The 12911-nt window shown below is 30.1% G+C and overlaps 2 protein-coding genes and 1 long non-coding RNA gene across 5 annotated transcripts; all 3 read right to left on the bottom strand.

The window, feature by feature from the left end:
- Positions 1–2012: 2012 nt before the first annotated feature.
- On the bottom strand, positions 2013–4443 carry LOC120578100 (uncharacterized). The gene is made up of 2 exons (XR_005644031.1): positions 3829–4443; positions 2013–2276 (listed from the first exon to the last, which is right to left on the bottom strand). It is a non-coding gene; the product is annotated as an uncharacterized lncRNA (long non-coding RNA).
- Positions 4444–7370: 2927 nt separating this feature from the next.
- LOC11427151 (probable LRR receptor-like protein kinase At1g51890) lies at positions 7371–9298 on the bottom strand. The gene is made up of 6 exons (XM_039831137.1): positions 9180–9298; positions 8628–8847; positions 8391–8517; positions 8111–8173; positions 7803–7992; positions 7371–7717 (listed from the first exon to the last, which is right to left on the bottom strand). Exons 1-6 carry the CDS (start codon positions 9296–9298, stop codon positions 7690–7692), a joined length of 747 nt encoding a protein of 248 aa, XP_039687071.1. The 3' UTR covers positions 7371–7689.
- Positions 9274–12105, bottom strand: LOC112416101 (putative leucine-rich repeat receptor-like protein kinase At2g19210). Of its 3 annotated transcripts, XM_024776075.2 has the most exons (8): positions 11823–12105; positions 11124–11661; positions 10374–10855; positions 10056–10194; positions 9850–9960; positions 9712–9751; positions 9488–9568; positions 9274–9334 (listed from the first exon to the last, which is right to left on the bottom strand). In XM_024776075.2, exons 1-5 carry the CDS (start codon positions 11902–11904, stop codon positions 9885–9887), a joined length of 1317 nt encoding a protein of 438 aa, XP_024631843.1. In that variant the 5' UTR covers positions 11905–12105; the 3' UTR covers positions 9274–9334; positions 9488–9568; positions 9712–9751; positions 9850–9884. The 3 variants fall into 3 exon arrangements, with proteins under 3 accessions (XP_024631843.1, XP_039686825.1, XP_039686826.1); XM_039830891.1 differs by having other exon boundaries at positions 9712–9960; XM_039830892.1 differs by having other exon boundaries at positions 9296–9325; positions 9712–9960.
- Positions 12106–12911: the final 806 nt, after the last annotated feature.

The following is a 12911-nucleotide window of genomic DNA, read 5'->3' as shown; positions in this document are numbered from 1 at the left end:
AGTTCCTTGCTAAATATAGAAATTTTTTGTGTGAAAAGGACCATCCAATTGGCATGTTGATTTGGATTTTTCTCCGTTGAATTTTGATTTCTTGATCAACAAACTTTGTCTTGAAAAATGTTTTTGTTAACTCATTGTCTTGTAGGCTTTCACAAGTGGGATTAAGATTCAGGAGAATAGATATATTTGACTTTTTTTTGTTTATGATGCTACTCGTATTATTTTTATAGGTTAAATTGCATTTTTGGTCCCTTAATTATTTAGGTAGTATCGCTTTGGTCCCTTAATTAAAATTTGATTTATTTTGGTCCCTTAACTTCTCTCCGTTACACATTTTGGTCATTTCCGTTAGATTTAATTCAAAAACGTTAGGTTTTCTTTATTTTCTTCTCCTCTTTTTCATCTTCATATCATCTCCATCACCCTTCAACAACAAGAATCCCAGAAAAATTCCTGAAGAAAATGAAGAAAATATAACGTTTTTGAATTAAAACTAACAGAAAGGACCAAAATGTGTAACAGAGAGATGTTATGGGACCAAAATAAATCTAATTTTAATTAAGGGACCAAAGCGATACTACCTAAATAGTTAAGGGACTAAAAATGTAATTTAGTCATTTTTATACGTTGAATTTTATTTGTATTCAAAAAATAAAAATCCAAATTATTGAACAAAAATCTAATAAAATATATATATATATATATATATATATATATATATATATCAAATAATAACAGATTTGTTGAAAAGATATTTAATCGTTTTATTGTGCCTTTGCTTAACCTCCCTCAAGGATAATGAATTTTCTCTCTTTCTGTTTATTCAAAAAACAAAAAGGATTTTCTTCAAACTTCTTCAACTTTCTTCTCGTGTGAAGTACCAATTTTACATTTTTTTTTAGAGAGAAGTATCATTTTTACTTATTCTCATTAATCAATATGTGATTCTTTTGTTGTTTCAAAAAAATAAAATAAGCAACACATAGCAACGCAATTTCTCTTTAAAATAAACAGATATTGAGAAATAAATTTCATGAATTTATTTCTCCTCAGTCCTCACACAACTGATATGATACATCTAACTATTGTAGAAATAACTATGTAAACATAATTATTAAAATTAAAAAAAATAAATACTTTAAAAGAAAAACTTATTCTACATAGAATATTACACTAATAAATGTACTAAAGTAAGAATTTGATAACTATAAAATTGAACTAAACCGGAGATAATTTTTTGGTCAACAAATGTTTGACCTTTTATTCTAATTGGTTTTAAGCTCAATTTTTTTTAAACAAGGTAAAATAAATTATATTAACAAAACCGCAGCAATCTGTTCAACACAAGGTGTGTCAAAATAGACTACTAAATATACAAACAATCAAATGAAAAACAACAAAATAAGGCTAGCCAATACCCAAACACATTAGTGGATTCGACCACCACATATGGGTACCATAAACAAAAATAGTAGTATTTCACTTTTTCAAGTAGCTGATAACTATTGCATTCGTGGTTTTTAAACATCCAATTATTTATTTCATTCCGCAAGATCTAAGAGGACAAAAGCCATAAGAGATGTAGAAAATATTAATCATATTTGTCAATTTATTCATTCATTAGGTTTATAATCATTCTACCTATTACACTAACAAATATTAAAATTCTTGCGGTGGTTTTTCACGGAATACAAATGTTCTTTTCTTGTTATTCTTCGATAATGGTCTTCATAATACTTCCTCCGTCCCAGTTTAACTGAGTCAGTTTTCCATTTCACACAGATTAAGAAAAATGTATAAAGGAAAGAGAGAAAAAAATAATTTTGAGTGTCTTTGTCAAATATTGGTGCATTCTTCTTTATTATAAATGTAGTATAATATATTGAATTGGAAGTGGTGAAAATAGTATTAATTAAAGTTATAATTGAAAAAAAGTAATTAATGTTGTATTGAAAATTGAAATGGATCAAGATTTTTGGGTCAATATTTTTTTACGAATGATTCAGTTATTATGAGACGGAGGGAATAACAAGTTTCTCTTATTAAAAATAGAACAAATTAGGATCAGCAAAATATTCTCTTAGCATTAATAACAAAGTATACATGTATTGACATTATTTTGTTAGATGTTGTTTGTTTAGAATGTTTTCGAGTTGAAATGAATAGCAGCAAAATCTTGACCATTGCTTTGAATATTGGACCTCTTTTGTGGTGTTAGGAAGATGAAAGGAAATTTGTTACAGCAACAGCAACATCTTTGTATAAACCATTCCAACCTGTTGTTATTCAAAGGAAGGGGAGGACAAAGAAAAGGTGGTTAGTGTGTTCTTGTGATTAGCATTAAGCTCATATATAAATAATGTTATGTTAACAAGTGTCATGGAACATTCATCAAGACGTTAAAAAAAAAAAGGGACAAATTTTACATTGAAAATAACTCATTTTCAATTTTTAAAAAGTATAGAATACACAATTTTTTCAACATGATATTTTCTTTTTTAATTTCTTAACTAATGGTCAATTTTTTTTAGCGGAACAAACGCCCCGCTTGTTAGCATTTTTTTTATATAACTAGAAGATTTGATTTGTTATCCCATTTGACTTGACGATGGGTACCTTCAAGTAAGAATGTTTTTGGAATGACATGAGTTAGATGTGGCAAAATGAATTGAATTTTGTAAATTAGGTTGTTAATTGATGTATAAAAACAATATATTAATCAATTAACAATTCATTAAAAAATTTGGGGAAAAAAATCAGATATCATCCATCTACTAAATATAAAAATAATCTAGTTCATCAATTATCATACTTTTAATAGACGGATATTTGACCAATCCGTTTATAATAGCATACTACAATGGATGAATATAATTATTTTTTAATGGATGAATACCTTTTAATTAAATTACATTTACAATGGATGAATATTTTTAAAAAATACTATTAAAACAGAAAACCGTCAAAAAAACAAAATACAAGTTTTTATTTAAAAAATAATCCATTTATTAAGAAAATATTTACATATTGTTTTTTAAATAAAAATATATTTATATATTATAAAATTACCATGAGATGGCAGTCAACTCTACATCACAATTTTGTCAAAAAAAATAAATCTAGAGCACAAGAGTCACCATGGTTGTCCACGGAAGAGCTCCAACAACCCACATTGCGGCGCTTCGGTGGTCTACAATGGAGCTTCAACATTGCCCATTACTACTATTTTTAATTTCTAGTTTTTAACATATTTTAATCAAAAAAATATTATAAACTAGTTTAACAATTAAAATTAATTTAAAAATATAAAAAAAAGTTTTTTTAATATATTATTAGCGTTTTTTTTTTATAAATCTATTTTACTCATAATAAAAAAAAAATCAAACAAACTTATCTTTTTAAATAGTGAAAATGATCCATCGATATTAAAAAAAATATGTTGTAAGGATTGAATCAAATTCATTGACAACTTTATTGTATAATGAATAAATTAGGAAATTATAGTTAGATGGATGGTGGATTAGTGGATTAAATTACTACCTCTAAAACGACCTAAACTTTAACAACCAGTCAAGAAACTTATTGAACTACTAGTCTAGTCTAGAACACAACAAAACATAGGGAGTTGAATCATATAGACATAGATGATTTTAATTTTTAAATTTATATATGAAATGTTTCGATCAAACTCCTACATGCATGCAATATAATGATCCAGTAACTTGAATAATACGTTATGTGTCAATTAAGTGTAAACTTGTCACCTAAGACTTCCCATGCCATGAAATGGAAGTAATTAAAGAAAAGAGATTGAGATTTGAGACTTACAAGTCTTTGAGGCATGTACTCTTGGATTCATATTCTGAAGGATCTTTGCGATCAACTGAAAATACTGCTGAATTAAATGTCTTGTGTAGATGCAGAAGGGGGAGATTTTCAGCAGAAGTTGGAGTGGAGAAAGGTGAAGATGAAGTTGAAGAAGATGAGAAAGAGTATCTACTATTTCCAGCTCCATAACTAATGGGGAGTGGAGAGGGAGGTGTAGGAGGTGATGATGTTGGAGACTCCCACTCTAACTCTAAACTCATATTATTATTAGTATTAAACAACAACATTATATTATTATTAATATTCATTCATAAGCTCTAAAATCATTCACTTTTACTAATTCTCCTTAATTTGCTTATGTTTCAAAAGTGATTCCTTATTCTTACTTTGAAAATAAATTCAGAGTTGAGTATATGTATAATCCAACTAACCGTCAAGCCAAATTACAATGTAAAGTACCAAACATCTGCTTATTATCACTCAGTCAAACCTTAGTTAGTTTGAGTTTGACTTTCAGCTTGAGAACACTAGCTATTTCTTTCAAAACCATTTTAGAGGTTAGTTGCTTAACACTGCATTGAACAAATCATATCCTCAAGTATGCATATGATATGACAGACCTACGCATCCTATTATTAATTAAATTTTGTAATAAAAAACCACTTATCAATTATCATATTTGCTTTGATAAAAAAAAATTATCATATTTTCCGAGTTATAAGAACTTAGGTGCAAAAAACCACTAAATATTTGTTTTTCCTTTCCATTATTATTTTTTTTGTTATGTGAATTGAATATTTTACATGCAACTGTAGATATTAATCCTTCGAACCACGTAAGATCTTAAGATATTTATGTTTTTTGAGTTTTTGACCTTTTAATACTAATTTCATTCTTTTGGTTTGTCACTTTTTGGAAAATCTTCCAATTTTGCATTTCACCAAGGTGTCGACAAAGCAAGAAAAACTTGGAGTGTGTTTTCGACTTGAATTTTGAAAGGATGTTTTTTAAAGACATACTAATATTTGCTTATTATTTAACATACCAATAAACATAACAAATGAGCTACTCATAACAAAAGGAAAAACCTTGAGATAACATGATACATGAAAAAAATAAAAAAATAATAACAAATGTTAGTATGTTAATTGCTATATTGCTATTAACTCTTTAACTTTTTTAATCCTTGAATTCAACCAAGTGAGCTACTCATTCTAAAAAATATCTATAATATCATGTTGTTCTTTTAATTTTCTAAAATATTAAATATATATCAAAATATACCACAAATTTTACCTTAAAAAGCTACAATTTTCACCTTTCAATATATATCAAAATATTGGCTTGAGACACTTCAAAATTGACCTCTCCAAATGAAAAATACATATGTATAATGAAAAATACCAACAATTTGACTCTTATCATAGAGCAACTAAGGAAAGATATAATAAGTTGTTGTCAAACAAGACTTTCTTTTTTTAAGGATGAAACTAGACTTCAATTATTCATTTCTACTCATAATTATATTAGTGAAGATGAAAGATTCAATTCGGTCGTTTACAATTTTCTTTGAAAATTTCAATTTCGACAAAAAATACATCCACATTAATTAATCCTTGTATTTTTCAATCCACTTGGTTGATCCGGTGGCGTTGGTTTGAAAACTTGGAGTGGAGTGTGCTCATCTCAAGATCTTCAATTCTCCTCATACCAATTTTGTGGGTTAGTTTCACTTTAAAAAAAAAAATCTTCTATTATTTCATGTTTTGATAGACATTTTTTTTAAAATTTTGTTTATAGACATTAATCCTTTTTTTTTTTCCTATAAAAAAAATAATAAATTAATCTTTCTATTTTTATAAAGGACGACAAATTAAGCCCAATGATAGGGATACTAATTTGTAGGGGTGGGCAAAAATAACCAAAAACCAATTCGAACCGGTTAACCGAACCGAACCGTATCAGAATTAACTGAACCATTTAACCAATTCTTGAACCGAACCATTATTTTGATAACAATTCATTAACCGAACTGAACCGTTAGTAACCACAATTATCCGAACCGAACCAAACCGAACCATTAGCCTTATCTATTTTAAAAACAACTTATTCAAAACAACTTATTTTAAAACAGCTTATTTTATGCAAAACAACTTATTTTAAAAAACAGATTATTTTAAAAAAAGCTTATTCAAAACAACTTATTATAAAAACAGCTTATTTTAAGCAAAACAACTTATTATAAAAAACAGCTTATATTTAAAACAGCTTATTATATAATGTTTCAAAACTTAATGATTATTATGAAATGTGTCATTTTGTATGTCAATTTGATTAGCATTATAATGTGCAGTAATTGTAGAATTTAATGATTATGTACCATAAGTGTTGCAAATAGGTCATTTAACCGTAAAAATATATCGTTGAACTAAAAAAATTATTCTTAGTAAAGTTACAAATACAAATTTTTTGTAATGATCATCGAATTATAAAATTCTTTCCGTGCATTAAAGCATTGCTCACGCCCGTTAAATTTATTTTGCTGCTTCACAAGCTAAACTTTGAGTATAAGCTAATTAGCTTTGTCATGATCTGCATCTGTAGTTTCCACTTTTTAGATAAGAAGCTGCTGCAAACATCACTAGTTAAAACCGTCAAAATATTTGTTATGAGTTTAAATTGCACCACTGTGCTAGATTCAACTAAATATTGTTCCAAACTAAGTAGTTTTTAAAATAAGTTGTTTTTTAAAATAAGCTGTTTTCACAAAATAAGTTGTTTTGCATAAAATAAGCTGTTTTGAATAAGCTGTTTTTTAAAAAGAGATCGTAATAAACTGTTTTTCATAAAATAAACTTTTTTGAATAAGATGTTTTTTATAATAAGTTGTTTTGCAAAAATAAGCTGTTTTTAAAAATAAGTTTTTTTTGCATAAAATAAGTTGTTTTAAAATAAGCTGTTTTTTTAGAGAAGTTTTGCATAAAATAAGCCGTTTTTTTTTAAAAGAGATATTAATAAGTTGTTTTGCATAAGATAAGTTGTTTTGAAGAAATAAACTATTCTAGATTTTAATTTTAATTTGTTATTTTTTTTAATAAAAGTGGTTTTATTCATTGGATAAAAAATATTTATTTTGGTTCGGTTTGGTTCGGTTAATAGGTAAGCAAATGGTTAACCGAACCATAACTTAGGTTCAGTTTGATTACTTCCAAACTTTAAACGGTTCGGTTCAGTTTTCCCGAACCATTTTATCAATTTGGTTCAGTTCGGTTCGGTTTTGATGGTTAACCGAACCATGCCCACCCCTACTAATTTGTCACACCAGTGTAAAAAGATATCAATGATTGAGATTCTCAATTGAATCGGTCTTCACTGAAGAAAAAGGACAGGTACGGAGTATATCTTTGAAATCCGTAGAATGATCTCGGCTACAATACAACCATTAATGTTCAGACTTCCTTAAGTAGTTGCTAATGCATACCCAGAAACCATTGTGAGGATATTCTGTATAAGTATAACTAACTAAGTTGAGAGAGATTGCATTGCACTCACCAAAGATATATTATTATTGATCATCAATAATAAGAAGTAATAACATACCTAGCTAGGTCTCATTCTAGTTTTAATCGGTGTTGGTTGAAATCTCATGAGTAAAACTAAAATCAGAAGAATGAGGGATTTCAGTTCCACAACTACACAATTCATTGTTGGCCTATTGATGGAAGCCATATATAGCAGTTTCCAAAGCTTTCTTTGCAGAGTAAATATCAAATTCTCCTTGTAATCTTGGATCCACAATATCTTTATACATCTCTTTCTAGCACCATGGAACCAACCCATTGAACAATATGGATTTTCTCTTCACTTTTGGTTATGGCAGCAGGTTGTCCTGTAATTATCTCAAGCAAAACTACTCCAAAACTGAAAGTGAAAAGGAGAAACATATATTTAAGGACGGAGTAGTATTAACTTACTCAGGGTCGAGGTATCCTGGTGTGCCAGCAACAACCGTGAGGACATGCGTGTCATCTTCATTAGGAAACATCTTTGACAACCCGAAATCAGCTAGTTTACCCTGAAGTTTTTCATTTAGTAAGATGTTTTTAGATTTAACATCTCTGTGAACAATTGGTGGAATGCAGCCATGATGCAGATACTCCAATCCTACAGTTGAATCTTCAAATTTAGTTCAGTTTTGTTGCATAAAATGTAGCTCTATGAGCTATATTTCTATTGGTGAAAATCATGAAACTGGTGGCCACAAGGATTCATGTATACTCACCTTCTGCAGCATCCACGGCAATTTGAAGTCTTTGATTCCAACTCAATATATTTTCGTTTATATCTGCATTCATGAAAAAAACTTAACCAAGAAATTCATAACTAGGAAACATTAGTTTCAATGAATACTATCATCTAGCAAAAGTCGCATAATTGATTTCAATCCATACTATCGTCTAGCCTAAGTCGATACAAATTACTTGATTAAGATAAGTGCTCCTAGAATTGTAACATGTTAGTGAGAAATAAAATTGATCTGCCGGCACAATCATAAACAATACCTGATAAGTGCTTGGCTAAGTCTCCATTAGACATATACTCATAGATTAGAGCCATGTTGGTGCCATCATCACAAAACCCTATAAGACCTGTCAAGTATTTATGATGAACCACAGCAAAAAGTTTGGCCTGTGAATCAGAAAGGAAAACCATAATTCCTTCAGTTCACAAGAAAATTGTTGAAGCTATATATGTGTGAATAAGCCTGATGAAATTCGCAAGTTAATTAATGATACTACCTCTGCTTGAAATTGCAGATATCCTTGAGCTGATGAGGAAGATAGCATTTTGACAGCTACCTCGGTATTATGATCAATCCAGCCATGGTAGACTGTTCCAGATGCTCCTTTCCCCACAACCTTTTCAAAGTTTCTGGTAATGCTTAATACTTCTTCATAGCTGAATTCTTGTTTCTTTGACTCTAGTTCCTGCTTTATTCTTGAATAAGCACCCAGCTTGCTCAGTTATGTAAAACTGGGAAGAAAGCAAACAAAGTCATTATCAAAATTGAAGAAAAAATATCGTTTATTGTTGCAGTATTTACGTACGAGTCTAATTTTGATACACGTTGAGTGTAGTCAACCAATTTACCGATCATAAATTGTCAAATCATTAAAAATAATGTTAACTTTGATCCCGATTATCTTAAAAACCACACTTAAGATGATGATGTGTAATTAGTCGACTGTGTAAAATATTTTTACATTTAAATTGCATACCAATTAAATCATCTATTTTTATTCTATTGTTTGGATCCTATCAATGTCAATAGAATAGAAAGCCAAACCTACCTCGGTGTCTCTTGTAGTATATACGAAAAGAAATCATTGCTACTGCTAGTGTAATGAAAGCTCCACCGAGTGATGTTACTAATGGAACTAAAACCTTGTTCCTGTTCCTCTTGTTGCATGAACCTGAGGTGCAAAGATTTGGATTTCTACCAAAACTTGCACATACAGTAATACATAATCATGTTATTTATTTGACATTGTCAGACACCATAAATTTTTGAAATATAAATATAAGATAAATCACTAACTCATCACATGGAAAATGAAGTCATAAAATATGTAAAAGTAAAACTTGAAATAGAACATACTTGGATTCGAGCATACTATTTTCTGAACGCACAAGGAGTTGTACTGGAATTGATCCTGCTAGCTGATTTCCTTCCAAGTTTCTTCGGTAAATAAAAATAAATAAAAAATTTACTCTTTACATGCTTTCATTCTCACCAAGATGATATTTTGAACAACTCAAGCAATAAAATTAATTGAATAATCAAGTCCACCTACGATAACCAGATGAAGATAGTTGACTTACAGAACTCTCAAGAAGCGCAGCTGAGATAGGAAATCTGGCACTGCACCAGTCAAATTGTTATCTGACAAATCCCTAATATTGGAACAAAATGTTTTTACTCAACTTTAAGAGTATGCTTCATTTTAGTGATCAACTTACTAGCTTGCTATTTGTTTTTCGTGTACATAATAGATTCAAGAACTCTCTATTGACTTCAGATTGGATATCCCAGAAGCTATAGTTCCAATTAAACCGCTGGAAGTTAAGTTCCTGAAGCATGATTATGAAATTCATTCATGTCATTTAAGACCAGACTATACTAAAGAATTATCATCGGCGTATGCATTTCATGCCACATAACTTACAAGTATATGATCCTTGGTGAATCCGTACCAACATAGCTGCAGTTTAAACCATTCCACAAGTAAGACACTGGAGTACAAGGATCTCCTTGCCAGTTTCTCTTGATCCCATAAGTTGACTTCACATTTAGGATAGCATTAACTATATATTATCATAAATAGAACTAGGTCAGGAAAAATAATAATTGAACATATTCCTGTGAATAATAATAAGTTTATAAGAATAATAATGCATGTAAATAATGAAGTGTAGGGTCTTGAAATAATGGTTACAAGATATTTGAGAGTAAAATCAGTGTATCTAACTAAAATAGTACATACCATCGGTTTGATATGTTTCTGATTGTAAGAAGTCCTTTGCCGTATATATCTCGACGGCATTAAATAGTGGTGGAAGAGTTGATCTACTAGTCTTATTAAACCAATGTTCCAACTTCGTTTCACTAATAACTGATAAATAATACAGGTTTTGAAGATACACAGTATTGATTGGATCACTATTTAAAAGCTCCCCATTTACAAAAATGTTGAACTCTCTAATTTGATTTGCCTGGATCTTCTGGATTTCAGCAAAGTACATGTACACATAATATGTGGAGGCATTATACTTGGGAAGGAAGGAATATTCCATGTTGTCACTGGCATTTGCTGGAATTGCTGTTGTTCTCATGACAGTGGAGGGTGGTGCCATTAAAAAGTTGAATGGAGGTGCTCTTTGGTCCATGGTGAGTGAAGAGTCGATTTTTTCCCAATCAATTGAATTATAAGATGTCCATGTTCTGTCATAAATATCATCTGGATATCTTTGGAAAAGGAAAAAGTGTAAGTACTTGTGAACAGGAACAGTTTATGACATGTCCACATGCTGTTTTAAACTTATTTCCATAAGATCTCCAAGATAGCCTATAAAAACAAAATATAGCTTATATGAAAATAATTTGACTTTATTTTATCAATATTATAGAAATTGAAATAGATTATACATAAGCATTTATATGAACGCTTATGAAGCTGTTTATTTTTCCTTTTACGTGTAGTTGTTATAGTTATACTATATGTAAGATGGCTCACCTGATTTCTTTACCACCCTTTGTGCCTACATCAAACCTCGCCAAAAGCTCCAAAGAGTTAAAAAGATAGGCATCACTGTTAAGAACTCTAAGCTCTAAAACTGAAATAAAAGGTGTACCCTTGCCAGTATTAAACATACAAACATGAACATAATCTGAGGATGCAGCATAAATGATTTCCTTGGTTATTACACCGGATGAATCCTCAAACACTACAGATTCCCACCATTTGGTTCCAAGATAGATATCAAATTCAGGAAGAGAGTCTTTACCATCATAATTACCATACACAAAACTGGCCCGGAGTAAATATTTCTTGCTACTGCCTTGTGAAACAAAAAGGGTGTAGCAGTTCCTGGTTCCTTCTGGGAAGTTTCGAACATTCCAAAACTGTCTTTTAAGGGAAGCCTTGTGTTTAGATGATATGTTGTTACTTACACCAGTATCTGTGAAGTTAACATCCGAAGTATAATAGATGGAAGTAATTTCATCTGTGTAATTTGGTTCATCCACTAGTCCACAGTCAATACTAATGAATCCTGCTAAAGAGGAAAACGTAAGTTCTAAGCTACGAAGCATTCAAACAGACACTAACCACATGTTTTGATGTCGGACATGGATGTGCGTTCAATCTGAAATGTCGGTGCTAAACAATCCTATATTCAGAAAAATAATGTTATAAGAGATGAGACTACCAAACCTGATTGGTTGTTCTGGGCATGAACAATAAAAGGAAGAGCGAAAGAAAGTAGAAACACTATACGTAGCAAGTGTCCTGTCATATGTCTTGAAAACTTGTTACACACTCAATCTGATACAAGATGTTAAAACTTTGCTGGTTTAGTTTTTGAGCTTCACAAGATTTATGAACTAGACGAACCATTCAATGATGATATTCATTTTAATCTTCATGAGTTCTGTGAGTCAAGTTCTTCTACATATTAAATTCTTTCACCCTTTATTTTATTTTACAATGAGAAGCTTCCCAGCTGAATTTTCTGAATTGCGTTTGTACTTCTTCTTTGCCTTATTTTATTAGTGTGGACGTGTAGACTCAATTTGATATTTGCCATTGACTAATTTTTGCAGGAATTATTAATTAACTTGGAGAATTCAACCTTCAAAGTTCAAATTCAAACCTTACTACTAGTTCCTAGTCCTTGAATATATATATATATATATATTTTTTATGAATTGCAAAGCACTCTACATTTTGGTTTTACGAAACAAAGCCTGCCCGTGTTTTTTTCTACTAAGCAAAGCATTCTTTGTGTTCCTTAATATTTGTTTGTTTTTTTATGAAAAACGAAAAGTAAATGAGAGTAAGGAAACATTAACTATTAAAGGGATATGTAAATTACAATAGTACCCTCACAATAGTACCCTCACAATTAGGGTTTTGGTAGAAAGCAAGTGGGAGAGTAGGTTTGCTAACTTATTTCTTCGTTTTTAGGTGGCAGTGAGTTAACAGTCCCGTGTATATATATCTCGTTGTTCCAAATACCAGAAACCTATCACATCACATCCATATAATTTCTCAATAGTTTCCTCCTGTATTTAAGCAATGGCAACCAATTCTCTTACTTTGGTGACCATTTTCATCTTTGCCATGGCTCTTTGTACCACTTTACCTTTTGATGCTGTACGTGTTCCATTAGCAGGTAAGTAAAGCACCCGTTTTAATTACAAATAACAGAAACTATTCAACTAGAGAATTATATATAAATTAACTGATATATGATTTTCTATATATGATGTTTAATTAATGAACTCATCATGAAGTGTATTT

Source organism: Medicago truncatula, chromosome 2, assembly GCF_003473485.1.
Source record: "Medicago truncatula cultivar Jemalong A17 chromosome 2, MtrunA17r5.0-ANR, whole genome shotgun sequence".
NCBI classification, from domain to species: domain Eukaryota; kingdom Viridiplantae; phylum Streptophyta; class Magnoliopsida; order Fabales; family Fabaceae; genus Medicago; species Medicago truncatula.
Note: the sequence above shows the minus strand (reverse complement) of the source record. Positions and strands in the feature narration are given on the sequence as shown.